Below are 27,044 nucleotides of genomic sequence, written 5' to 3'. Positions count from 1 at the left end.
TAGCTGTCCAATGCATACTGAATAAAATGCTATATTTTACCTAATTTCAAACGCGGATTCATAGAATAAAGCTTTTAATAAGTAAGCCAAAAAAGAAACATTTGTTTTTACTGAGTAAAGCAGGGGCGTCAAACTCGTTTTCACGGTGGGCCACATTCTGGTTGCCCTCACAGGGCCGCCTGTAACTGTGAAACTATATTTGTGTATAACAGTCTTATGATATTTAAACACTTTTTTATTGTTTACTTTCTTACATTGAAATCAGAAGTCAAGGGGCCAAGTATAAATAAAAATAAATGAAAATTAAATAAATAATTAAATTAAATACATTTAATTAAATAAAAAATTAAATATATTTAATAAAAAAATCAAATCAAATTATTAATAATTATAAAATAAAATTATTAAATTATAAAAAGACAGTAATTAAATAGAATTAAAATAGTATATAACTATTGTATAATTCATTTTAAATGGTGTTTGAAAGCAAGAGAAATAAACTCCAATTGTATGCAATAGGGTTAGGGTTAGGGTTGCAAATTTTCTGTCAGGTTTAATAAAACAAATACATTTAGCTAGAAAGATAAGCGTCTTTTAGATATCTTACTTTTATGTAATGTAGTATAGATATATAAAGCAAAACACCTGCACGATGGCCGAGTGGTTAGCATGTTGGCCGCATAGTCAGGAGATTGGGAAGACCTGGTTTCGAATCTCCACTTGGGCATCTCTGTGTAGAGTTGCACCGTGGGTGTTCTCCGGGTACTCCGGTTTCCTCCCACATTCCAAAAACATGCATGTTAGGCTAAATGGTGACTCTTTGTCTATATGTGCCCTGCGATAGGCTGGCGACCATTCCAAGGTGTACCCGCCAGCATACTCCCGTGACCCTAATGAGGATAAGCTGCATATAAAATGGATGGATATAAAATAATAAAAATAACAAAACAAAAAATCTACATTCCTGATCAAAATCTTAAGACCAGTTGAAAAATTGCTAGAATTTGCATTTTACACATTTGGATCTTAATGAGATTTTAAGTAGAGCTACAATATGCAAAAGCAAGAAGGGGGAGTGAGACAAAAAAACATTTGGAACTTGTAACTTAAACAAAAACCAAAAAAACTGAAATAGGTTGTTTTTATCTGGTCAAAAGTTTAAGACCACAGGCTATAAAAGCCAAAATCTGCTCAAAATTTTCATTTTCTGTCAGGCATTCACACTGTCATGCTCTCCTGATGGCTAAAGCTAAGAAGTTTTCTTTTTGAACGTGGTCGGATTGTCGAGCTGCATAAGCAAGGCCTTTCTCAGCGTGCCATTGCTGCTGAGGTTGGGAGCAGTAAATCAGTCATTCTACATTTTTTGAAAGAACCTGAGCATTAACAAAAAAGTCAAGTGGTAGACCAAAAAAAAAATCACACCTGCGATTAGCTGGAGGATCCGATTGGCTGTCCAACAAGACACAAGGCGGTCTTTAACCCAAATTAAGGCCCTTACTGGTGCCGACTGCAGCGCAATAACCATCAGACGGCATCTGCGGCAAAGGGGTTTAAAAACCAAATTAAAAGACCTCGTCTCCTTCAACGCCACAAAACTGCCCGTTTAGACTTTGCCAGGGAGCATCAAACATGGGACTTTGAAAGATGGAAGAAAGTTTTATTCTCTGATGAGAAAAAAATAACATAAAATATATAAATATAAATAATAAAATATAATAAAAAAGTGAAAATGTTTGATGGCAGGATCTGAAGACATCTCGTGGTCTGCATGATGAGATGAAGAAGGCGGTTGGCAGCAATGTAAAACAGGTAACGCCACCAAACGTCAATAAGTTTCTGCTTGAGAATCAATTTTCATTCTCCACATGAACACTTTAAAATAATTCCCTTCAACCTGTATATATCATTATTATAGGTCATTGACTGGGTCCTGGAGAAGACCTCTAAGAAATGATGAGGTTGACAATATCTTTGGACTCGTTTTAATTCTTACATGTTTTCCCAATGTGTTCAAAATTATTTTTATTTAGTCTTAATTATTTAATTCTTATTTTATTTTTTTTTCCTAACTCCTTTTCCTTGTGTAAGGTTTTGTGTATTCTTACTTTTAACCACAATCACGTGTTTTAGGTCTTTATGAATGTACATATTTGATCAGTTTTATATTTGACCATTTCTAGCACAATAAAGTGTTTTGATGCCATTTCTTGTGCAGGATAGTATTGCAATATAACTGTTAACGTGTTATTCTAGCAAAGACTATACTTTTGTTATCAGCATGTAAGCTTTTTCACAGAGCAAAAGTGTTGACTCACACCAACTGTGGACTACTAATAACTTCTATTGTTTTGCTGCTTACTCATGTCAGAACCTGGATACCCGCAAACCCGCATATCAATGTAACAAGTGTAAATATAATGCCTTGGTGATAGAGTTCAGACAATACCAAACCAATCCGTATTTATCTAATAACACGACAAAAACCCTAAAAATTGTAAATAAAATCTGTTGACCAGAGATGTCAATTCCTCCTCAGGCAGTCATTGTGGGAATGACTTAGCTTGTTCAACAGTTTTGCTCTGATCAACCTTCTGCCGGCCCTGAGAGGCGAATCAGAAGTTTGATTGGCTAAAAAAAACAAAAAAAACAGCCCCACTGCTAACAGTGTGTATGTCAGAGGGAATAGCACTCCTGATTCTGAAGGACCTGGCAACACATGGCAACACATAGAAGCTGAAATCTAAATGAACAAAAAAATCTAAAATACAAATATTGGCAGCAGTGCAGCCAAGAAACACCCTACTAAATGAAGATAATAGACTGCCCGGAATAAATTAATATAATGGAACAAATATTACAAATGAAGTAAATGTAGGTGAGTGCTTCTTGGTAGTGGTTAAGCCACTGCACACCACTGTATAATAAGTAATGATAATGTCTACTGATGAGTGGGATTTATAAATGCATGTACAGCATGCAAGCTTTTTCACAGAGCAAAAGTGTTGACTTACACCACTGTGAGCTACTAATAACTGCTATTGTTTTGCTGCTCACTCACGTCAAAACCTGGATACCCACAAAGCTTTTGGAATAGCTCATTCATTATTAGAGCTCTCGAGTAGTCAGTAGGACCTAACTTGGCCCCACAACAATTTCAAGTACGTTTGTCTCACAATCCCTCAGAACTGCAAGTTCTAGTGTAGGATCGGTTGAAAATGTATTTGACGACAAAAAATATATATAAACATTGCCTTGTGTGTATGGGCTTTGTGTGTAAATAGACAGGACTTCATGTGAAATGGGCCACTTCGTTGCCTCTTTTACACAGAGATCCTGCAAATTCATCAGTTTATCACTTGAATTTGATTGGACTAATTGGATAACTGCATTGACTGTCTGCTAATATACTTGAGGTGGAACTATGAATGAATTGTATGAATTGCATTTGTCAGGATTGGCTTCTAAAAGTGATTTATTGTATATTTTATGGCAGTTGTCATCCAAGAGAAAATCTAATTGAGTTTATATTCTGCCTCATATGTCTTTGTCACAAATTGGGAGTGAAAGATCATGATAAAAACTATGATGGTGAGAACAGGACTTATTGGTACCAGCTGTGCAAAACACACATATCAATTTCGGTGCTCAACAAAATACTACTTGTTGCCAGAACTGTACATTCACTGCTTCAACTGAAACAAACCACAAAAGGCGCACAGAATGACGTGTTGTTCCAATACCGTGGTTGAAACCTTATATAGAAACACTTGTTAGAGCAATGATTGATGCCCTTCACCTCCACTGGAGTAATCATGAGCTGTGGGTCAAAATGCACAGAAAACAGCTCGGCACACGGTCTGTTCGAGCCATTGAAACAGTCATATTATTATTATTTTTGTTCATTATTCATTCATTCATTATTCATTATCATTATTATTGTTTGAATGCACAGATTGATTGTGTTGATTATATTGTTGCTATATAACAGCTGCAGTAAATTGTTGAGTCAAACTAATCCACATGTTAACTACAGTATATTTCTTGCCGCGCAATGTGTCACGTATGAACAGTTGTACCTTCACTCTGCATTCTGGGCAAGATTACGTCATCGTCTTCATTTGCATAATTGGCCACGACACCTAATTGACGCTGTCGGAGAGAGGAATGATGTAAGAGACAAAAAGTGAGTAAAAGACAAGAAAAGCAAAATAAATATGCTTAGGAATACAAGTGAACTTTCTTCTGTTGCTTCTTTTGTGTTTGTGTCACAAACAAGACTGGGTGGCTCAGGAGTCAGAGCAGGTCGTCCTGAAACCGTAAGGTTGGCGGTTTGATCCTCACCCCCTCCACCCCATCACTATTGTGTCCTTGGGCAAGACACTTCACCCACCTTGCCTCCAGTGCTGCCCACACTGGTGCATGAATGTTTAGCGGTGGTCGGAGAGGCCATAAGCGCAAATTGGCAGCTACGTTTCCGTGAGTCTACCCCAGGGCAGCTGCGGCTAGGGATGTATATTACCAACACCAGTGTGTGATTGAGGAATGAATGGCTAATGAGTTCACTTCACTGTGAAGCGCTTTGGGTGATATATAAAATCAGTCTATTATTATTATTATTTGTATGAGCCGCCTGTGAGTGCTTTTAGATGGGCCCACAGCAGCACCAGTGAGACATGCTTTCATGTCACAGTCACAAAAGTATTTACAGGGGTCTGAATACTTGGTAAATATAACAGAAGTTACAAAGTTGGGCAACACTGATCCTTCATGCTACATCTTCTTATTGTCTGGCAGATCAGGTGTGACGTGTGGTAAGAAGCCGAGTTACATTGTGTACCGCCACCTACTGCATGGAGTTGGAACGACAAGCTACATCCAAATTAACATTGAAATACATTGGAGCCTTGCTTAGCGGCATTAATTAATTCCAGAAGGTTCGACTCTAAGTGAGATGGACGCTAACCAAATCAAGTCCTGCTATTAGAAAACATGTAAATCCAATTAATCCATTTTTTTTCAAACACATTTTTAAATAGTTTTATAATTATAATTTTACATGCATGCAGTTATAGTTTTACATTTAAGAATACTTTTACCTTTATTGAAGATTGAAGTTTTCCCAAAGACGCAGTGTGGCAGCGAGACACCACACACACACCACCTTCTTGTTTAGCCATGAGATTTTTCTTGAATTTTGTTTCTCACCTCAATGACCCAAAATGGAGCCAGAAAGTTGCAACAGGAGTGCAATTTCAGCACAATATACAGACCTGATCAAAATCTTAAGGCCAGTTGAAAAATTGCTAGAATTTGCATTTTGCACATTTGGATCTTAATGAGGTTGTAAGTAGAGCTACAATATGCAAAAACAAGAAGGGGGAGTGAGACAAAAAACACTTGTAACTTGTAACTTAAACAAACAAAAAAAACTGGAATAGGCTGTTTATCACCTGATCAAAAGTTTAAGACCACAGGCTATAAAAGCCAAAATCTGCTCAAAATTGTCATTTTCTGTCAGGCATTCACCCTGTCATGCCCTCCTGATGGCTAAAGCTAAGAAGCTTTCTCTTTTTGAACGTGGTCGGATTGACGCACTGCATAAGCAAGGCCTCTCGCAGCCTGCCATTGCTGCTGAGGTTGGGCGCAATAAGACAGTCATTCTACATTTTTTGAAAAAACCTGAGCATTATGGAACAAAAAAGTCAACCCAAAAAGATCATACGTGCACTGAGCCGGAGGATCCGATTGGCTGTCCATCAAGACACAGGGCGGTCTTCGGCCCAAATTAAGGCCCTTACTAGTGCAGGAAAAGGGTTTAACAAACAAAAAACAAATTCAAAGACCTCGCCTCCTTCAACGCCACAAAACTGCCCGTTTAGACTTTGCCAGGTAGCATCAAACATGGGACATTGAAAGGTGGAAAAAAGTTTTATTCTCTGATGAGAAAAAATGTAACCTTGACGGTCCAGATGGCTTCCAACATTACTAGCATGACAAGGAGATCCCACCTGAGATGTTTTCTACCCAGCACAGTGGAGGGAGGTCCTTCATGGTCTGGGGTGCTTTTTCATTCAGTGGAACACTGGAGCTTCAGGTGGTGCGGGGTCGTCAAACGGTGGCTGCTTACCTGCAGATGTTGCAGCAGGCATCCCTCATGACTGAGGGCCCTCGTCTGTGTGGTAACAGCTGGGTTTTTCAACAGGACAACGCTGCAGTTCACAATGCTTGCTTGAAGAAGGACTTCTTCAGGGAGAATAACATCACTCTTGTGGACCATCCTGCATGTCCCCTCATTTAAATCCCATAGAGAACATAGAGACCTGCATTGCATGGCGGTACGGAGTGGCGCTTCACTGCCGCTCACCTATGTATCGGATACTTTGCCTTTCTGAATCGCAATAAATACATGATGCAAGAAACACGTCCTGTCTTTTACTTTGAATGCGCTATAAATATAGCGACCTTATTGCTAAATTGTCAACACGGATCTCTTATATGTATGAGGTGTATTATAAAGCAGAGTGAAGGTCGCCACAGTACCACTATTAATGAAGCAAGACACCACTTAACCCTTTATCTTGCAATACCCTCATCAGCGCTACGCCTGACTTTCATTTCTGTTACTAAATTGGAGCATTAGTAAGTAATTTCTACCGGTGGTTGTAAAGTTGGCGCTCAGCCAAATGTAACAAGTGTAACTATAATGTCTCGGTGGTAGAGTTCAGAAAATACAAAACCAATATTAATCAATAATCAATATTTATCTAATAACATGACAAAAACCTAAAAATTGTAAATAAAATGCAACTGTCGCATGCAGTCATTGTGGAAATGACTTAGCTTGTTGAACAGTTTTGCTCTGATCAACCAATCAGAGGACGTACTGTAAGTGCTGATGTTACTGTGGGCCTGCTGCACCGAGAGGCAAATCAGAGGTTTGATTGGCTAAAAAAACCCAAAAAAAACCAGCCCCACTGCTAACAGTGTGTATGTGACAGGGAATAGCACTCCTGATTCTGAAGGCCCTGGCTTCTGGTAGTGGTTAAGCCAGCAGAGACGGCTTTTCTGGCATGAGTGCACACCACTGTATAATAAGTAATGATAATGTCTACTGGTGAGCAGGATTTATAAATGCATGTACAATGTATATAGATAATGTATGTAAAAAAAAAAAAATTCCCAATCATTGAGTGCACATACATACAGTGTATATGTCAATAGTGTATGCTTTTTTTAATCCCTTTGCATCTGCACCATCTTCTTCTGAAAGAACTAGATGCCTCGTCAGCAAGGCGGACTTATCAGAGCTGTTTCACTCTTGGGTAAGTCAGCACATTTTCACCTTCATGTTTTCATTTACATTTTCCAACATGTACATTTAAATCCTGAAGTATTGCAATTACTATGATGATAAAATCAATTGCAAACACACTTAGTGACCGCCACAGAACAAGTGATAGCCTTTTTGTCCACTGACAGTCCAGCTGAGGTTGCTTTGAGTGTCAGAGGTTTGGACAGAAACACACTTTGCATCTTTCTCCAACAAGTAGTGCATGGTCCCTGCCTGGTAATAGGATGGTATTGTGTAGCAAGCACACACACACAGACAGAGTTGAGGAGTTGAGCCGTTGCACAGCTGATGAAAAACTCAAGTCATGTCTGTCTTTGGGGTCCGAACAGGGCCAAATCATTTGTGCCTGCTTTAAACTCCCACAGCTTGTCATACCTATGGACCCATGCACTCTTCCCACAATGCATCGCACACACATGCATGTATTACACTTCTTACTCATTACACATCTTGGATCACCAAACAGTAATGAACACAGACACAAGAGAGGTGGGGGCATTCAGTGGTGCTGGATGGACTGGAAATGTTTTCCAGAGCATTCCATTGTGACACATACACACACCATCTACATCTCTTTTATTATCATGTTCCCAGAAACTGCCAATCGGAAAACAAGAGGCATCACATTGTCCCTGCTTTGTGCACAGAGAGGCCTGGTTGAGTGCAATCTGTGAAAAGACACACATGCATAAACATTATGTCACAATTGTGTGTATGCACAAAGGAGACAATGGGAGGGTTACAATCACATCACAAGTGTGCCCTTGCCGAGTCTACATAACTTGAGAAGAGGGTGTTTGTGTTGTCAGACACTGTGTGTGCATGTGTTGCATGACAAGGTTGCTCATCATTGTCTTTGTACAACAGCAGATAATAACAGGGGCATGTCGTGCTGTACTCTGTGACTATGTTATTACTTCAATTACAGACTAGATGTGTCACTTGTTGCATGATTATGTGTCAAGGATGTGCTCTCAACTACATAATGTTGTATCATTTCGTCTGCACTGCATTTCTGCAGTCAAATGTCACCCTTCCTGCACTGGCCACTTCAATAGGTACACCTGGATAAGTTAACCAAAATATTAAGAACATATCCCTATGTTACAGTGCAGTACTACATACTACAAGCACACTAATAAACATCTCTCTCTGACTCAGTGACGTGCAGTCAGGTGAGGCAGAGCCTCACCAGTCATGATGAAAAATTAAAAAAACAAAACGAATAATAACATATAACAAATATGAATGTTTTTAGATTGAACTGTATTCTAAATGAATTTTCTGCGGGAGTCCAGCCATTTTTAACATTTTTCTGAGTTGGATCATGGTGCCTGCCAATTTTTGTTTGTCAGCATGTCGCCAATAATATGGAACATTTATTATACACCATGACTTTATACAGCCTGTATATGTCTGTATATTTAATGTAAGTGTGACATCATTATTCTTGCTAATCGGACAATAAAATACAGACATGTCACACAGGAGACACATTACAGCTGCATTCTGATTGGTTCAGCTGTGCTTGAGCTGGAAGGAGCTTGTCACTGCTGTCCTTCCCTAGAGGAAAAGCTAGCATTTTTTTTTTGCAGCATTAGCTGGCAGGAAAGTCAGATGCATTGAAGATATTTTTGTGTTCTGCTGAATGAATGAATGAATGAATGAATGAATGAATGGGTTTGACTGCCATGATGTAGAACTATATACTCAAGCTCCCCAGGAGGTGATCAGACTTCTACACTAAAGTTTCAGAACTTTACCTGGAGAAAGAAAAGGACCCAAAATCAAAAACAAAATGGAACTATGAAGTGTTTGAAAACAATTTGAAGACATATATTTTTTTAAATCAAAGTGAATTATCTTTTTTTTCTTGTTATCCTCTTAAAGACCAAGCTGTGTTAACATGAATAACCATCACAACCCGTCACTGCCTGCGTCGATAACAGCCTCCTCGATCGATAAAAATCAGCCACTTTGAATGTAACTTTTATAGAATTGGCTTCTTTATGTAATATTATACATTATTTATGTAATATTAATATATTTAAATTGTATGAAATCAAATTTTGTTGCCTTTATATTAATTTAATTTGGGCAGAAAATAACACCCGTATGAAAAGTCCCTCAACATGAATTTACATGAACTGCTTAAGTTTATGCAGCTTGCGAGGGTTAAAAAAATAATTTGTTTCTTCTTACAAGAATAAAGTCCTCGTATTTATAGAAAAAAATCTACATTTTAAAAGGAAGAAGCCATGATATTAGTTTGAAAAATGGTGAAATCGTCAATGTTTTGACACATCAGTATGAACACTTTAATGTGATTGTGTCTGTTCATGAGGAAGAACTGCACACACTTTGTATTCAGTGAAGTTCTAATACTACTGGGTTGCAGATAAACAGAAATCGGATTTCAAAGCCGTGCTAATGAAAGAAGCTGGCAGTCCAAATAGAGAGAATGAACGTTGTTCAGTGAGGCCATTCTTCTCTGAGTCAATGGGAAAGCTCAGTGAGCGCACATGTTGATGCATTCAGTACTTCATTAGTGAGTCAGCGCTCAGCCACAACGACTGTCTGTCTTTCTCACACAACCATTTACAGGAAAGTTGCATTTTATGCCATTTTGGGCTTCTGATAAGGGTGTGAGAGGTTTCTCCCACCTCCCAGACCAGAAAAGTCCAACTGAAGAGATGTGGAAAAAATGAGAAAACGGAGCGGATGTCGTGAGAGAGTATATGATCTACATATAGTCTAGTATAGTATAGGCCATATTTCATAGGTCATAAATGGCAATCACATGACTGAGATCAAAAGGGCAAGAAGCCATAAACGGACATCTGGAAAACGAGGATAAGGTCAAAAAGTCATAGGTCATTATGTTTTGTATTAGTTTTATTTATCCATCCATTTATGTTCTATGCCGCTTATCCTCATTAGGGTCGCGAGGGTATACTGGAGAAGCGGAGTACACCCTGGACTGGTTGCCAGCCAATCGCAGGGCACATATAGACAACCATTCACACTCACATTCATACCTATGGACAATTTAGAGTCGCCAGTTTTTTTGGAATGTGGGAGGAAACCGGAGTTTTACGTTACAATTTTCCCTCGTATTTCTCCATTGAGAAAAAGTTGTAGTAGTAGAGGGTTTTGGCGGATTGGAGTTGGAATTGTACCAGATCAGTGAATTTCAATAATTGTGATGCACTGAACGCAGGATTTGTGTGTTCTAAAAAGCAGTACATGATAAAATGTTCAAAAATGTAAGAACAGCACCAAGCAAATAATGTACACACACAAAAAAGTCTGTACTCTTAACAATTGTTGTTCAAGCAAAAAAAAATAATAAAAAAAAACAAGGAAGGGAATGGCTATTGCACAGGAACACACACGTGCACAGTCTCCGGTAACTTAGGCTAAGCTCATAGCCTGATCGGGACCAGGTTATGTCCAGGCTTTGAGCTTAAAATGGGCTATGAAAGTGCCACTGTTTCACTGTTTAACTAATTCGGAGATGGCGTTACCATTTAAGGGGATTATTTTTTTTAAATAGATCATTCTCTGATGATATTATCCATCTATAAGTGAGACAGATTTTCAGCGGAGGGAATACACTGGATATGCTCACGCAAGCACCAGAAATAAAATGCAGTATAAAATATTACTAATTAATGTTAGCAGATGTACATGTCATAGGAGTCCTTGTGTGAGTACTGAGCCTGTTGGGCTTATATTACAATATTTGCTGGAGGAATAAACACTCTGAGCCATTCATTCCATTAAAACACTTCTTTTATTACAAAAAAAAATTAAAACCACAAAACACGTCACACGCAAAACACTGCCATCTAGTGTTCACAACGAGATACAGCAGATTATAATATTTCATGAAACTATAACATCAAAAACAAAAGTTGTTGATCCAGTGTATTTATTTTGTAAATGTATAATATGCCAAAGTTGTGCAACGTTGAGTGTTGATAAATGAAAAGACTAGTAGGGTATAGTTTTTATAATCAATGTTAACTTGCGCATTCACACTCTGCATGCTGGCATGCCAGCAGTCCTCCCTCGCTGTATTGGCGGTGACAGTGTTGCTTTTAGCAGTCAGAATCTTTTGGAAACTCCTCATAACGCTCCATAATCAAGTACTCATTTTTTGTCAAATACGCTTCACTTTTCAGCGGAAGTAGAATAATATGACGTCAAACGCCCCCTTTCATGTGAACGAGCACTTACAAAGCGGAAAACCGGACTTGACAAAGGAAGTTGATCACCACCGGCGCGGGACCAATTAAGTCTGATTGTGGATGTTTGTCGAGTTGCATCTTGAGTACAAAGCCTGGGTTTGTGGAGCTACTTTCGCCGTATACCCCCTATCTGAGTAAGGTGACACACTCTGACACAGAATAGCACATTCTTTATGTTAAGATTTGAGCATCAAATGCTTTCATGTTTATTCGTGATGCATTTAAGGAACCTGTAATCGTTTGTTATTTATAAATGTGTTTATTTATTCTCTGCATTGCTTGGTAAGCGTTGGTAACAGAAAGGAAAGGAGAAGCCAAATTTTTTATCATACTTTACATCCAAGACTTTTACGTCACTCTACTGAGTAACACACATCTTAACTATATCCTACAAACAACGTTACTACCAACAAGTCATGATGCAACTGAAACGGAAATGAGTGAAACGTTGGAAGATTGTGCTTATTGAAAAGTGAATACAGCGCTGGTGAAGAAAACAGGCATCATTTTCAAAGACCCCCTTTTGTTGACAGTTAAAGGTTGGCTCCAAATGACACTTTTTCATCCAAAAATATGAGAACAGCACCAAGCAAATAATGTACACGCACAAAAAACACACACGTACACTGTCTCCGAGAAGCTATAGACTATTAGCAGGCATGGCCCAAAATGGCAGACGTTGGAATGCTAGCGCCGCCATTGCAGTACCTAACCGTGACAGACACCAACTTTTAAAACAAAAGGGAGTAAATTTAGCATTTGAAGTATACAAGTGAGGTAATCATACAAAAAATGTATATGTTTTATAAAAAAGAGAAAATCAAAGTTACTGAAAACGAAAGAAGAGATGAGATAAAGATTATGGTTTCTAGTTTAACCATGCCAAGATAGCCATGGCTACTTTTCTATGTGAAAGCGCGTTTTCTTGCTCCTCATCGTCATCCTGAGTGCGACCAAAGCATGCTTTCTCCATCAGGTCATGTATTACAGTATGTCACAAAAGTGAGTACACCCTTCACATTTCTGCAAATATTTTATTATATCTTTTCATGGGACAACACTGAAGAAATGAAACTTTGCTACAATGTAAAGTAGTCAGTGTACAGCTTGTATAACAGTGTAAATTTACTGTTCCCTTCAAAATAACTCAATACACAGACCTTAATGTCTAAACTGCAGGCAACAAAAGTGAATACACCCCAAGTGAAAATGTCCAAATTGGGCCAAAAGTGTCAATATTTTGTGTGACCACCATTATTTTCCAGCACTGCCTTAACCCTCTTGGGCATGGAGTTCACCAGAGCTTCACAGGTTGCCACTGGAATCCTCTTCCACTCCTCCATGACGACATCACGGAGCTGGTGGATGTTAGAGACCTTGTGCTCCTTCACCTTCAGTTTGAGGATGCCCCACAGATGCTCAATAGGATTTAGGTCCGGAGACATGCTTGGCCAGTCCATCACATTCACCCTTAACTTCTTTAGCAAAGCAGTGGTTGTCTTGGAGGTGTGTTTGGGGTCGTTGTCATGTTGGAATACTGCCCTGCGGCCCAGTTTCCGAAGGGAGGGGATCATGCTCTGCTTCAGGATGTCACAGTACATGTTGGCATTCATGGTTCCCTCAATGAACTGTAGCTCCCCAGTGCCGGCAGCACTCATGGAGCCCCAGACCATGACACTCCCACCACCATGTTTGACTGTAGGTAAAACACACTCGTCTTTGTACTCCTCACCTGGTTTCCGCCACACACGCTTGACACCATCTGAACCAAATAAGTTTATCTTGGTCTCATCAGACCACAGGACATGGTTCCAGTAATCCATGTCTTTAGTCTGCTTATCTTCAGCAAACTGTTTGCGGGCTTTCTTATGCATCATCTTTAGAAGAGGCTTCTTTCTGGGATGACAGCCATGCAGACCAATTTGATGCAGAGTGCGACGTATGGTCTGAGCACTGACAGGTTGACCACCCATCCCTTCAACCTCTGCAGCAATGCTGGCAGCACTCAGGCGTCTATTTTCCAAAGACAACCTCTGGATATGACGCTGGGCACGTGCACTCAACTTCTTTGGTCGACCATGGCGAGGCCTGTTCTGAGTGGAACCTGTGATGTTAAACCGCTGTATGGTCTTGGCCACCGTGCTGCTGCTCAGTTTCAGAGTGTTGGCAATCTTCTTATAGCCTAAGCCATCTTCGTGTAGCGCAACAATTCTTTTTTTCAGATCCTCAGAGAGTTCTTTGCCATGAGGTGCCATGTTAAACTTCCAGTGACCAGTATGAGAGAGTGTGAGAGTGATAAAACCAAATTTAACACACCTGCTCCCCATTCACACCTGAGACCTTGTAACACTAATGGGTCACATGACACTGGGGAAAGAAAATGGCTAATTGGGCCCAATTTGGACATTTTCACTTAGGTGTATTCACTTTTGTTGCCTGCAGTTTAGACATTAAGGTCTGTGTATTGAGTTATTTTGAGGGGACAGTAAATTTACACTGTTATACAAGCTGTACACTGACTACTTTACATTGTAGCAAAGTTTCATTTCTTCAGTGGTGTCCCATGAAAAGATATAATAAAATATTTGTAGAAATGTGAGGGGTGTACTCACTTTTGTGACATACTGTATTTCTTCGGCAGCACCAAGAAGTGTGTCTGTACTTCTAACAACGTATCCTGGTTCTACATGTGAGAGCTGTTGAAGCGTGGTTTTCAGGGTAGGTCGGAAAACGCTCTCAACTACCTTGCTGTTGTGGTTGATGTAAATGACACTTCCTTGTTCTGTTGCACATGAGCCCTGCAACTGACTCGGATGTCCTGTGATGCACCCGTTGCATTCAGATAGTGTATTTCCCACACTGCCTGATTCAGACATTTTTTCAGCACGGTTTGTAAGAGGGTGATGGTATTTGCAGTGAATGCCAACTTGTAGAGACAATGTCGAGCTTGGTGCTATCAGCTGTCTATTTCTCTGGAGTCTTGATTCCTTTACAATTACAAAGAAAATAATGAGATTACAAATAAAAAAAACTCATGACAATAAATGTATTGATGAGAAAGTATGTTTTGCTATGGGTAATATACCTGTTATTTACCAGTAGTTTGTATATCTTACAGATTTGCCGGCAACACGGTAGTATCAAGCATATTTCCATGAGAATGTCAGAGATGAAAGGGAAATGTAGTGAATAGTGAAATAGTGAATTTCCTCGCTGTGGGATAAAGTACAAATACAAATCTATATTATATATCTACACTAGGTCCTCAACTTAGGAACACAATTGGTTCCAGACGACCGTTCTTATGTCGAATTGTTCTTAAGTCGGGGAAAAGGTAATATTACCAATGATATAGGTACTACATGTACGTGTATACATATACAGTATATGCGTATGTATGCAAATATGACTTTGGATGCAGTAGTAATATTAAACAAGGATAATTAATGAAAAAAACAATAATAAAAATGATATAATACGTAATGATAAATGTTATTTACCTTTGAAGAGGAGTTGTCGAGCATACGTCGTTGTGGTGGAGGAGGAGGCGTTTTCGAAAAAAAGGACAAATGGTCGTCGTCGTTAGACTCTTCTAAAAGAGGTAGTGTTCTGTGGGTGGTGTAGAATTAAGCAGGCCTATTAACTCTTCATAAACCTTAATCACACGCTCTGTCCGGGTTGTCTCATACAGCTACAATTTAGCTTTCCATTTAGCTTTATCTCCCCAGCGTTTAACGCTTCCTCTGTTGGTCCCATTAGCAGTGTCACAGTGTCCTCTACTGGTCAAGCATGTACAGTAGCAGTATAACTACTGATTGAGCGACTACAAGGCAAAATAAAATAAAATATAGACCAGTCGGCTTGTGTTCGTATCCGCGAATGTTCGCTAGTTGGATGTTCATAAGTTGGGGACCTAGTGTATATCTAACTTTTTTACTGCACTTTTTTTTTTTAAAAAACAAATATTACTCAAAGTTTAGAAAATAGCATTTTACATAGGGTTAGAATACCGTTATGGGAATTTCTTATAGTAGGAATCTTTTCAAGTTATGGGTGATGGGTTTGTGGTAATAAGTAAGATAATAAGACTTCTGTTACGCCATGTTTAATTAAATTGGGGGGGGGGGAGAGTTTCACATGAGGTTAGAATCTAGTGAGTACAGTTGATGTTTTTTTTTAATATTAGTGAAAGGGAGTGGAGATTGAGCAAGCATTGTCTGGCTCCTGAGGGATCCCCCTTGTCCTGGAGACAAGTCAGGACATGTTTTTTTTTTTTTTTTTTTTTTTTTTTTTTTAAATCAAATAATGTCTCCTTCTCGTTCACTTTGTATTGAAAGTTCTGTTCAAATGCTTCCATGATCGAGCCCACAACTTTTTCAAAACTAGGAAAAACCAAGTTGTACACATTAACCCTACGTGTCCTGATCACTCGCACGCAGTTCAAAAAAACCCTCTGGGTGGGTTGTGAATTTGACTTCTTTTCCCTGCAAGTTAATAACTTGATCAACGTTAAAGCAGACATGGTGGACGGAGGAAGATGCGGACATTCTTTGAACAACCGAGGTAATTACCTCCTCGACACCAGACTCATGTTTGGCAAATTGTATCTGTTTTAAAGACATTGTTTGCATTCTTAAAGGTAATTATCTTAAATCAAGATACTTTATGACTTGCTAAATGACATCTGTGGACCCCCGCTGGGTCAAAGCTGACGCTTCTGTTTTTTGGTCTGGCTGGGGCAGAGGATAGGTGTGCTAAAACTAAGAGAAAACATCATATCCATCCACACACCTTAGTCCAACTAGACCCTGAATAATAACAACAGCAATAATAATAATGGATAAAGAAAATTCCAGGTATGAATGTGAGTGTGAATGGTTGTTTGTCTATATGTGTCCTGCGATTGGCTGGCGACCAGTCCAGGGTGTACCCCGCCTCTCCAGCACACCCTCATGACCCTAATGAGGCATAGACCATGACCTATGACTTGTGGAATATTGCTCTATGACGTATGGAATGTGACCTTTTGACCTGTAGGGTTATAAATAAGGGACCATAAATAAGATTTTGACTATATGTAGATCATACAGTTTCTGTCCCGAAATCAAATTATTGTTTAGGTTGTTTCAATTGCACTTTCGAAGGTGCCAGGAGGACCCAAAAATTGCAGCAAACACAATTTCTGTGAGGAGTTGATTTTCTGCAATTTTTTCAGGCCCAGAGTTGTTGCAAAATATCATTTTTGTCAGGTCGCTTCAGTTGCACTTTTAGGGTGCAGGGCGTAGGGGAAACCTCATCAGGGGTCCCGGAAGCACCCAAAAATGACAGAATTGCCCCCTTTTTTATAGTCATGATTTTTGATAAAAGTGGTAAGGCTTCAGCAATTTTTTTTTTCAACTTGCTGCGGGAGGTGAGGGGAACATCCCACACCTTCATGGGGGACCTGGAAGGACACAAAGAAGGCAGAAAATGCCACTTTTTTGAGGTGTTGATTTTCGACAAAGTGGTAAGGGCCACACAATGTTTTTTTGTCTGCCCCGAGAGGTGGTGAAAACCTCGCACACTCTCTTTGGGGGTCCCGGAAGAACCCAAAAATGGCAAAAACACCACTTTGAAGTGTTGATTTTTGACAAAAGTGGTAAGGGGTCTGATTTTTATTTCATTTTTGTCATTTTGCTTAAAATGCACTTGTCTTGTCTTGATGAGGGTCTGGAAAGTTTCCCCCACCTCTCAGACCAGAAAACCCGGAATTGTTCTTTCACATCACTGGGAAACAAAATGAACAATGTTAATTTCATTGACCCTACAGTGTGTGTGTGTGTGTGTGTGTGTGTGTGTGAGAGAGAGAGAACGGATGCTAGCTCAATAACTTGTAATACATAAACAATGTGAGTCACAACTGTGATGGGGACAAGTCCATTAGCCTTGAGCTTCGTGGGATACAGACACATGAATCGTGTTTGCTGAGCAGGCAGAAATAAACATCACAAATCACCCTAAAGTAGCAGTAAAACACAGTAAACTTGTCACACCCCCTTTTGTTATGCAAATGTATTTGTTTGGAGGAAGGTGAGTGCATTTATTTTGTGAAATTAGACCATGACCACATGCAAATACAGTCGTCTCTTGTTAATAGTGGTTAATTGGTTCCACACCCGACCGCAATTAATGAATTTCCATGATATAGGATTCAATGTTAAAATAGAATATTTTCATAGTTACAGCATAGAAAACCTATTTATTATTTTTTAAATACAGTTTTTAACATTTAGATGCCTGTATAAATTAAATAACACACTTATAGTCACCTTTGCACATTGTTTGTTTACAACACATTGCGTAACTCTTACGCTGCAGGGACTCCAGATGGCCACGAGCTAGCGAGCCTACCAGTTAGCCTTGAATTTATTTCTTCAAAACGTAACTTTCTGAAAAAACGCGATATTGCACGGGGCGACTGTATACAGCAGCACTAATATTAACATTGGAATATTCATGAATATCTTCTTCCTGAGCCAAGACTTTATCAGGGTGGAGGAGTTTGCGTGTCCCGAGGGTCTTAGGAGCTAAGCTGTAAGGGGGCTTATATGCCCCTGGCAGGGTCACTCATGACAAAGAGGTCCTAGGGGATCAGACAAAGAGTGGCTCAACCGACCCTAATGAAGACAAAAAATATTGGACCTAATTTTCCCGCGACAGGGTGTGAGTGACCGGGGCCCCCCTCTGGAGCCAGGCCTGGAGGTGGGGCACGATGGTGACTGTCTGGTGGCCGGGTCTACAGCCTTGGGGCCCACCCGGGCCTAGCCCGAAGAAGCAACATGGGTGCCCCCGCCCATGAGTGGTGAGCTCATGGCCAAAGGGGTCAGGTGCAGAACAAGCTGGTGGCAGCCGAAAGCGGGAACCTTGGGCGGTCCAATTCTTGGCTGCAGAAGCTAGCTCTTACTCTCGTACGTGGATTGTCACCTCTCTGGTGGGGAAGGAGACTGAGTTCTTGGCGAGGTGGAGAAGTTCCGGCTAGATATAGCTCTGGAACCACTCCTCTCAAGATGGACTTTATTTATTCAATTTAACAGTGAGAGGCGATGGACAGGGGCGGCAATTTTTGTTGCAACCCTACTCAGGGCCTGTACGTTGGAGTTTAATCTACTGAACGAGAGGGTAGCTTCCCTCCACATTCGGGTGGGGGGGACGGGTCCTGACTGTTGTTTGTGCTTATGCGCCAAACAGCAGCTCAGAATACTCACCCTTTTTGGAGTCCTTAGAGGAAGTACTGCGGGGTTCCCTTGTTTCTGCTGGGGGACTTCAATGCTCACATTGGCTGCGACAGTGAGACCTGGGGAGGTATGATTGGGAGGAACAGGTCCCCTGATATGAACCAGAGCGGTGCTTTGTTAGTGGACTTCTGTGCTTTTCCCATATTGTCCATAACAAACACCATGTTCAAGCATAAGGGTGTCCACATGTGCACTTGGCACCAGGACACCCTGGGATGCAGTTGGGCTGCAGTTTGATGATTGACTTGATGTGGTTGTGTCGTCGGACTTGTGGGCGCATGTTTTGGATAAGAGAGGGGCGGAGCTGTCAACCGATCACCACCTGGTGGTGAGCTGGCTCTGATGGTGGGGGAGGATGCCGGTCGGACCTGGCAGGACCAAATGCATTATGAGGGTTTGCTGGGAATATCTGGCAGAGTCCCCTGTCAGGAGTTTCAACTCCCACCTCCGTGAGCGCTTCGACCATGTTCCGAGGGAGGCAGCGGATATTGAGTCGGAGAGGGCCATGTTCCGTGCATCCATTGTCAAGGCGGCTGATCGGAGTTGTGGCTGTAAGGTGGTCGGTGGGAGGAGTTTGGAGAAGCCATGGAGAACGACTGAAGAAATCCTGGACCACCATCCACTGTCTCAGGAGGGGTAAGAAGTACACTGTCAACACCCTGTATGGCGGGGATGGTGTGCTGCTGACCTCAACTCAAGATGTTGTGGATTGGTGGAAGGAATATTTCGAAGACCTCCTCAATCCCGCCGACACACCTTTCAATGAGAAACAGTGCCTAGGGACTCCACGGTGGGCTCTCCTATCTCTGGCGTTGAGGTTGCTGAGGTGGTCAAAAGGTGGAGCTGAGCCGAAAGGAAAAGCTCTCAATTTACCGGTCGATCTGTTCCTACCCTCGTCTATGGTCATGAATATTGGGTAATGACCCGAAGGACAAGGTTGCGGGTACAAGTGGCTGAAATGAGTTTTCTCTGTAGGGTGGCTGGGCTCTCCCTTAGAAATAAGATGAGAGGCACTGTCACCCGAAGAAACTTTGAGTAGAAACGCTGCTCCTCTACATTGAGAGGAGCCAGATGAGGTGGCTCGGGTATCTGATTAGGACGCCTCCTTGGAGGGGTGTTCAGGGCACGTCCAACCAGTCGGATGTCTCGGGGAAGACCCAGGACACGTTGGAAAGACTTTGTCTCTCAACTGACCTGAGAATGTGTCAGAATCCGCTTCTTGACAAAGTAGCCAGAGAGAAGGAAGTCTGGACTTCCCTGCTCAGGCTGCTGCCCCCGCGACCCAACCTTGGATAAGCGGAAGAAGATGGATGGATATTAACAAATATTAACTACTATCAGAAATTATTTGTACAATTGTAATAATACTACTAATATAAAAGAAATGTTTAATATGACCTATTTTCAGAAATGAAAATTGGAAAAAAAAGTACTCACTTATTGTAATACATTTTTTTTTTGTCATACTGCTGTCATAGATGAACAGCGGTGAAATAGGAGTGAAATGAAGTGGTGACCTTGGCACGCCTCCCAGCGAGTTTTCTGAACAGACGCCATCTTGGCTGTGATGGCAGCCAGATTCAAACACATGCAGCCATGAACTCACAGAAAAACCAACCAACCATTCACTGATAACTACGATTTAACAAACAAAAACAATTGTCACAAGTATTTTTTTTTACTCTGACACTGACAGCTCAATGGACACTGCAAAATAAAAGACCAGTGAGCAGTGATCGCTTCTTATTTAGCCCTAGAATGAAAGATTCAAAGTGTTAAGCCAAGAATATATATTTTTTATTTGTTATGCATTTTTATTTACATTTTATTAATATTTATCTATTTATTGTTATATAAATAATGGTAATGATAATAATCTCATTGTAGCAGTACATGTGTCATTATATTTAAATCGAACTTTTTCATGCTTCCCATTACCTTGATAAGACTGGCTGGGATGGTTGCAACTTTCTAGTCATCACAATAATAAGAGACCAATAAAAACAAACACAGCATTATTTCTTTTAAATATATCATTTATGAGGGTCAATTGAGTGAAAAACACGAGTTATCTCAAAACAGCATAAAAGCTCTCACTCTGGCGTTTTCTCTGTTATACAATTGTTGTGTCACAACAATGAACTGAACATGACATGACCAACATGTTGCAGGATCATGGTTTGACAGTGCACAACAGAAAGTATTTGAAAAGCAAACAAAAAGCAAAATGACTGTTTCTTATAGTCACATTGTTGCTCCATGCTCATCCTGCAAGCTATTTCAGAATGTGAAGGCACAAGAATGATGTGTCTGCTGACTGTGCAGCATTAATGCTGATGCTTGATTGATTGACAAACAATACGTAACGGGTTTAGTACGGCACCTTGTCTTTGGCTTGTAGATTTGTGTGAATTGAAGACGCTCCCTTGGCAGTGGTTGCTTGAAAACGCGATGGAAATTTGCCACAAAAATGTTTTGATCTTGTAGAATCTCACCATGAAATGAAGGCAGTGGTGCATTATGAAATACCCTTATTCAAACATACCGCCAATACCACTCTGCTTGTCTGGACTGGGAAAAAAAAACATTTTTATATGTGCATGGGGATGGAAATGTGTAAGATTCTGAGGTGAAAATGGGTGCTTTTTTTTGTTCCTATCCACATACCATTTCCAAGTATCATACCGGCTTATGTTGAACAAATTTAAAGTGGTGAAGTCATACAACTGACAATACAGTGGAACCTTCAAAGTCAAATGCTTCAAAAGGGTGGAAAGACATGCCAAACAAAAGCCAATTGCCCAACTTTTTTGCCTTGGTGTGCGTACATCTTCCAATATGGCACACTTCTTGAAGTGTTATTAATACATTGCCTGAGTCCAACTGTGTTCCAAATGTATTTTTACTTTTTAAAAGAAATTTTCATAAACGTTTATTTTATTTAGTAATAATTAACAGTTTATTTATATAAAAATATTATTAACATCTTTGTTAGCATCCTTAGCTTGTTAACAAAATGGCAACTGGAACCAGAAGTCCACTACGTCGCCCGTCTATGTCATCAGCGATTGACTCTCAAAAATGTTAACACAAAACACATTTTATAGTTTTACTTGCATAAAACAATTCTAAATGCATATACATGGCAAATGAAAGGGATAAATGTACATTTAAGGTTACTTTTACCTTCATTGAAGACGTGACGACACCATGTGGCAGCGAGACCGCATACGGACACCATCTTCCTGTTGCGTTATTTCTTGACCTCAATAGTGTTTCTCAAGTTCTTCATCAAAATGCTGCCACCTACAAATTTATTTGGCTCAATTTTGGGTTATTGAGGTGAGAAACCCGATTCAATTAAAAAAAAAAAATAAATAAAACTCATGGCAAAACAGGAAGGTGGTGTCCTGCTGCCACATCGTATCTTTGGGAACAGTCATGTCAAGAATCACGTCTTCAATTAATTGTAACCTTAAATGCCATTTATCCTTTGCATTCATCATTTATGTGTATTTATATGCATTTCAAATTTTCTGCATGTTTGGATTTATACGATTACTTATGGGAAAAATTCATTCGGATGTCGGACCTTCTGGAACTAATTAATGACACTATCCAAGGTTCCACTGTACGCTTATTAATTCCAGCAGTACCCATGAAACACCACTATGTCACAGCATCATCTGCAAACATCTTCCTGTTCCCTCTCGATTATGTGTCTGTCGTCAAAGGGTGAGTAATTTTAATTTATTTTAGTTTTATTATACAGTGGCTAACTTGTCTTTATACTTATATGATGATGTTAATGTTAAAATGTCACTTCAAACATCGCCTGAACAGTAAATAAAGGTTTAATTGTGGTGACAGTTTGACCACTGAATGAATGCACTTTACATTATTTGTGATATGAAATTTGACATTTAAACTTCGTAGTCAACCAGTTGATTCTGATCGACTTTGGAGATTCCGCTATAACCAAACATGAGGGAAAGATCATTCATTAGCAGTGACAACAGGAGGATATGATTTTTATTCCAATGTTTTGGATCAGATAGTATGAAAAAAGGGGGTTCTTGCTCAGAAACAAATGATCCATTCATCTTTTCGAATGATCAGTTGAAATGTATGACCAGTAGAGATACCAATAGGGTGACCATATTTTGATGACCAAAAAAACAGGACACTTGGCCCGGGAATGTGATACTCAAATGATACTTGAAGTTTCCTCAAAGACACCTTAGAATGTCAATACATTTAAACCTTTGTACATTTTCATGACTTTGTAAAAAAAACAGGACATGTCCTGGGAAATGTAACCCCAGCTAGATAACAATGAAGCGCTTCAAAACGGCCAAATCCTACATTGTCCTTTGCTTTTTCTTAGCTTAGCTTAGCCTACCCTTAGCAACATATGGGTTTATCACAGGAACTAAAATAATATACACCTGTAACAATATACAGCGTTCCCTCGCTCCATCGTGGTTCACCTTTCACGAATTCGCTGTTTCGCTGATTTTTTAATTTTTATTTTTTGTGTGCATTTTGCTTAAAAAAAAAAAAAAGAGTTTTTATTAACAGTGTATAAACGAACCTGGCTCTTTAAGAAGAACTTCATTGTGGGAATTTGAATGTTGTAGTTCTGTGCTTTCGCATGAGGTTACTGCGTCTCTCTCCCCTCTCTTTTGTCTGCACCGCCCATTGTCTTCTGTGTCCTCATTGGCTGTAGACCATTGTGAATCAACCTCTGTCACGCCATTTCCTGTTTGGTCATTGATAGCAAAATAGCTAACCGTGTGAGCTGCTTGCTTAACCACCAATAAACAAGAGAAGAAGACGACAAAGCTAACCGACTGTACGGCACCATTACAGAGTAAATGAATGCTCAGTTCGAGGAGGAGGAAAATACGATGACAGGAGCAATATGTTTTATCAAGGACACAGAAACACTACAGCGAAACGGTGATGAAAAGGCTTGGTCAGAGGAGTGAAATATGCATGAGTAACTCCATTTCTTTTGTCCAACCTAGTAGGTTGACCATTAAAATTCAAACAAAATTTTTACTTCTGAGTGTTTAAACAAGAGAGAAATGTGGGAAAAAAGGTTCATGCCTGTCTGAGAAAAGTGTATAAAGTGTATGGTGAGGGTTTTACAGCCTTAAAATATATACAATTGTAAAAAAAAAAAAATTGTTGGCTACATCACAGATTTCACTTATCACCCGCAATAAACGAGGGAACGCTGTATATCAATATATATCAGTCAGTTGTGCTTGCACTTGTGATGAAAACATCCTAAGCTGTTTTAATATTAAGCATGTATAAATCATTTTATTATTGACACAGCTGGATTTAGTATGGAATGTTTCTGAACGTTGCTTTGTCATTTGGTCAGTTAGCGAGCTAATAGTAGCGATTAGTTATAGCTACAAAAATATCTTGACTTCATAATGCAATAGCGCAAGGGTTTCTGAATGCTTTGAAAGAAATAGTCTCAAGTGAATTTTCAGTTTGCTGTCATAATCGGGGACCATGTGGTTGATGCTAATGCTAACATTGCTAACAAAACAAACTTTTATACACCAATGTTGTCTCAGAGATGATTGTGAATAAATTAAATACAACTTCTAATTAAGTCATTTACGATTACACTAAGTGAAATTAAAGAAAAATTGTGGTGGATATCAGTAATGCCCAGTTATCATCTACATTCATCACTTGATCGTCCTGCTTGCAGTCCATTCGCCACCAACTTTCAGTCACAGCAGCCCTTCTCAAAAGATAGTTTGTACCAAATATCTGGACGTCTTTCTCCATTGTTATCTTGACTGCTTGTTTCCTAAGAGAGGCAACAATCACTCAAGTGTGGCTCTCAGACTGAGGCTCAGTGTGGTCTACCGCAGACATGTGGATGCACATTGGAGTTCCAACGTCCGTTTCAGGCCGCAGTCAGGCAACAAAGCCTAGCCGGGAGATCTTAGCTGAGAGGAAGGAGTGGAGGATGAAGACGATTGGCTTTGGACACGAATGGAGGTCCAGTTGCTGGAGGAGAACAATAGACACAGTGACATACTGGAGAGTAGCGGACTGGAGCCAGTAATAAAGTGTAAAAAAAACCAACAAAAAAACATGACAAACCAAAGCAAATGAAGTCAAAATGTCCTATAGCAGCATGGATTTAGCCATGACATCTGTTTGAACAAAGCCCTTTTCTTTGCCTGACGTAACAATGGGGATTTTTCGCTGGAGGTATGACTCATTTCCTTTCCTGAGGCCTGGAAGGAAGCTTAAACCTGTAAACGCCCTCTTAAAAACCCTTTGCCTGGTCTAATAAAATTTAGATGACAACTGCTATTCTCTAAAAGCACACGTTGCCCATCTGATATTGGCACAAGTTTACAGAAAATCCGGGGGTCAAAAAATACGCTAAATACAGTTTACTTCAGGGTTTCTCAACTGTAGGAGCTCCACCTACAAACAGCAAAAGACTTTCAGTTTTGCACCTGTTGGGTGCTTATCAATTGAAGACACGAAATGACTGTTATCCATGTGACACTCAGTTAAAATACATCTTTCAACTATGTGGTGTCTGTAATGCATCAGTTGGTTAATAATAAAACACAAAAAGCCAGACTCTTACTTGCATACAAAGAAATATTCAAGCTACACTGAAAGTAAAAAAATTCTGATATTACAAGAATTTTGTTTTTACTTTTTAAAGGAAAAAAAATCTTAAGAGGATTCTACAACTAAATACTAATAACACAAGACTACATACAGTATGTTAGGATGGGTACTTTAGAGCAAGTACAGTCATCCCTCGTTTAGCGTGGTTAATTGGTTTCAGTAAATTTCCGCGAAGTAGGATTACTTATTTATAAATCTTTTTCATAGTTAGAGCATAGAAAACCTGTTTACGACCTTCTAAAATACGATTTTTAACATTATTAGAGCCCTCTCAACATAAAATAACAACCCTATTGTTGCCTTTATACTTGTATTACTCAATATAGTAGACATAAAAGACAAAATCTTATATAGTCATCCCTCGTTTATCGTGGTTAATTGCTTTCAGGCCTGACTGTGGTAAGTGAATTCCCGCAAAGTAGGATTCAATATCAATACATGGAATATTTTCATAGTTGGAGCATAGAAAATCTGTTTATGACCTTCTAAATACATTTGTTACCATTAGAGCCGTGTAGACATGAAGTAACACTCCTATAGTCACCTTCACACTCCTATTACCTAATATAGTAGATATGATAAGCGATAACACATAACTCACACGTTAGCCAAAGTTCCTTGTTGTTGTAGTATCTCGAACGTAATGTGGGTCGATCGTACGGCATTTAAAAAAATATAGTCTATCATCCATCCTCACTATGCCGTTTATCACTTCATTGATATACAGGGCAGCTAGTCGTACATCTGTAAAATAATGGACACTGCTGCAGTCCTGCTACCTTTGTTTACACCACATTGTGCAACTCCTATGTGCAGGCTACGGGATTTCTGCAGGGGCACAAGAAACAGCTGCCGCTTTAAGCCATAGCAAGCTACCTACCGAGCTAACTAATTAGCCTCCATTTTATTTAATCTAAGCTTAAGAAAGGGTTTGAAACGGAGTGGGGAAGAAGTACACAGTAAGAAGAAAAAAACGTCCTACTTCTATATGGAATGGGAGGAGAACGATTTTTACCTCTGCATCCATGGCTCACGCCATGCAGTGCAAGTTAAGTTAATGTAATGTAAGGTAATGTCTCATCAATGTAACATTACTCCCGCCTAGTGACCAGTGTAGACTACTCCATACGACCTGTCTTTCAATATTATTCATATATTATTCAATATTATACTAATAATGGGCCATAGTCAACCACGAAAGAATGATCATTTAGGAATAAATTTTTGAAAAATCGCGACAGAATGAGTCAGCGAAGTGACAAGAGACGATTGTATTTGTATTTTAGTTCACTCAGCCAATTTTATGCTTGAAAATGCTTAATTTAGGCCAGAAATACGTGACATTTGCTTAAATATGTTTATTTTTTGACTAATAATAGGCTGTAGTCAACCATGAAATATATACAATAGATACAACATATACAATATAACAATATATTTGGAAAAACCGTGATATTCAAAGCATCAACAACTGTACCC

General features: G+C 39.6%; 3 protein-coding genes across 10 annotated transcripts in view; 2 read left to right on the top strand and 1 right to left on the bottom strand.

Moving 5' to 3' along the window:
• Positions 1–4,230, top strand: part of mtbp (MDM2 binding protein) — a 31,784-nt gene extending 27,554 nt beyond the window's left edge. For 2 of the 4 annotated variants that reach the window (XM_054782475.1, XM_054782474.1), the window contains exons 22-23: positions 1,744–1,809; positions 1,916–4,230. In XM_054782475.1, the coding sequence (XP_054638450.1) occupies positions 1,744–1,809; positions 1,916–1,954 (105 nt within the window). In that variant the 3' untranslated portion in view covers positions 1,955–4,230. Of the gene's footprint in view, positions 1–1,743 lie in introns of all 4 variants that reach the window. The other 2 variants (XM_054782473.1, XM_054782472.1) reach the window with 1 other exon arrangement.
• Positions 4,231–11,454: 7,224 nt separating this feature from the next.
• LOC129184667 (probable E3 ubiquitin-protein ligase TRIML1) overlaps positions 11,455–27,044 on the top strand; it is an 80,532-nt gene continuing 64,942 nt past the window's right edge. For all 5 annotated transcript variants that reach the window (XM_054780806.1, XM_054780803.1, XM_054780804.1 and 2 more), the window contains exon 1: positions 11,455–11,738. The gene's annotated coding sequence lies outside the window, so the exon portion shown is untranslated. The remainder of the gene's footprint in view (positions 11,739–27,044) is intronic.
• sntb1 (syntrophin, basic 1) overlaps positions 20,429–27,044 on the bottom strand; it is a 61,925-nt gene continuing 55,309 nt past the window's right edge. The window contains exon 8 of the mRNA XM_054780807.1: positions 20,429–24,920. Coding sequence (XP_054636782.1) covers positions 24,828–24,920 — 93 coding nt within the window. The 3' untranslated portion in view covers positions 20,429–24,827. The remainder of the gene's footprint in view (positions 24,921–27,044) is intronic.

Source organism: Dunckerocampus dactyliophorus, chromosome 7 (assembly GCF_027744805.1).
Source record: "Dunckerocampus dactyliophorus isolate RoL2022-P2 chromosome 7, RoL_Ddac_1.1, whole genome shotgun sequence".
Lineage (NCBI taxonomy): Eukaryota > Metazoa > Chordata > Actinopteri > Syngnathiformes > Syngnathidae > Dunckerocampus > Dunckerocampus dactyliophorus.
Note: the sequence above shows the minus strand (reverse complement) of the source record. Positions and strands in the feature narration are given on the sequence as shown.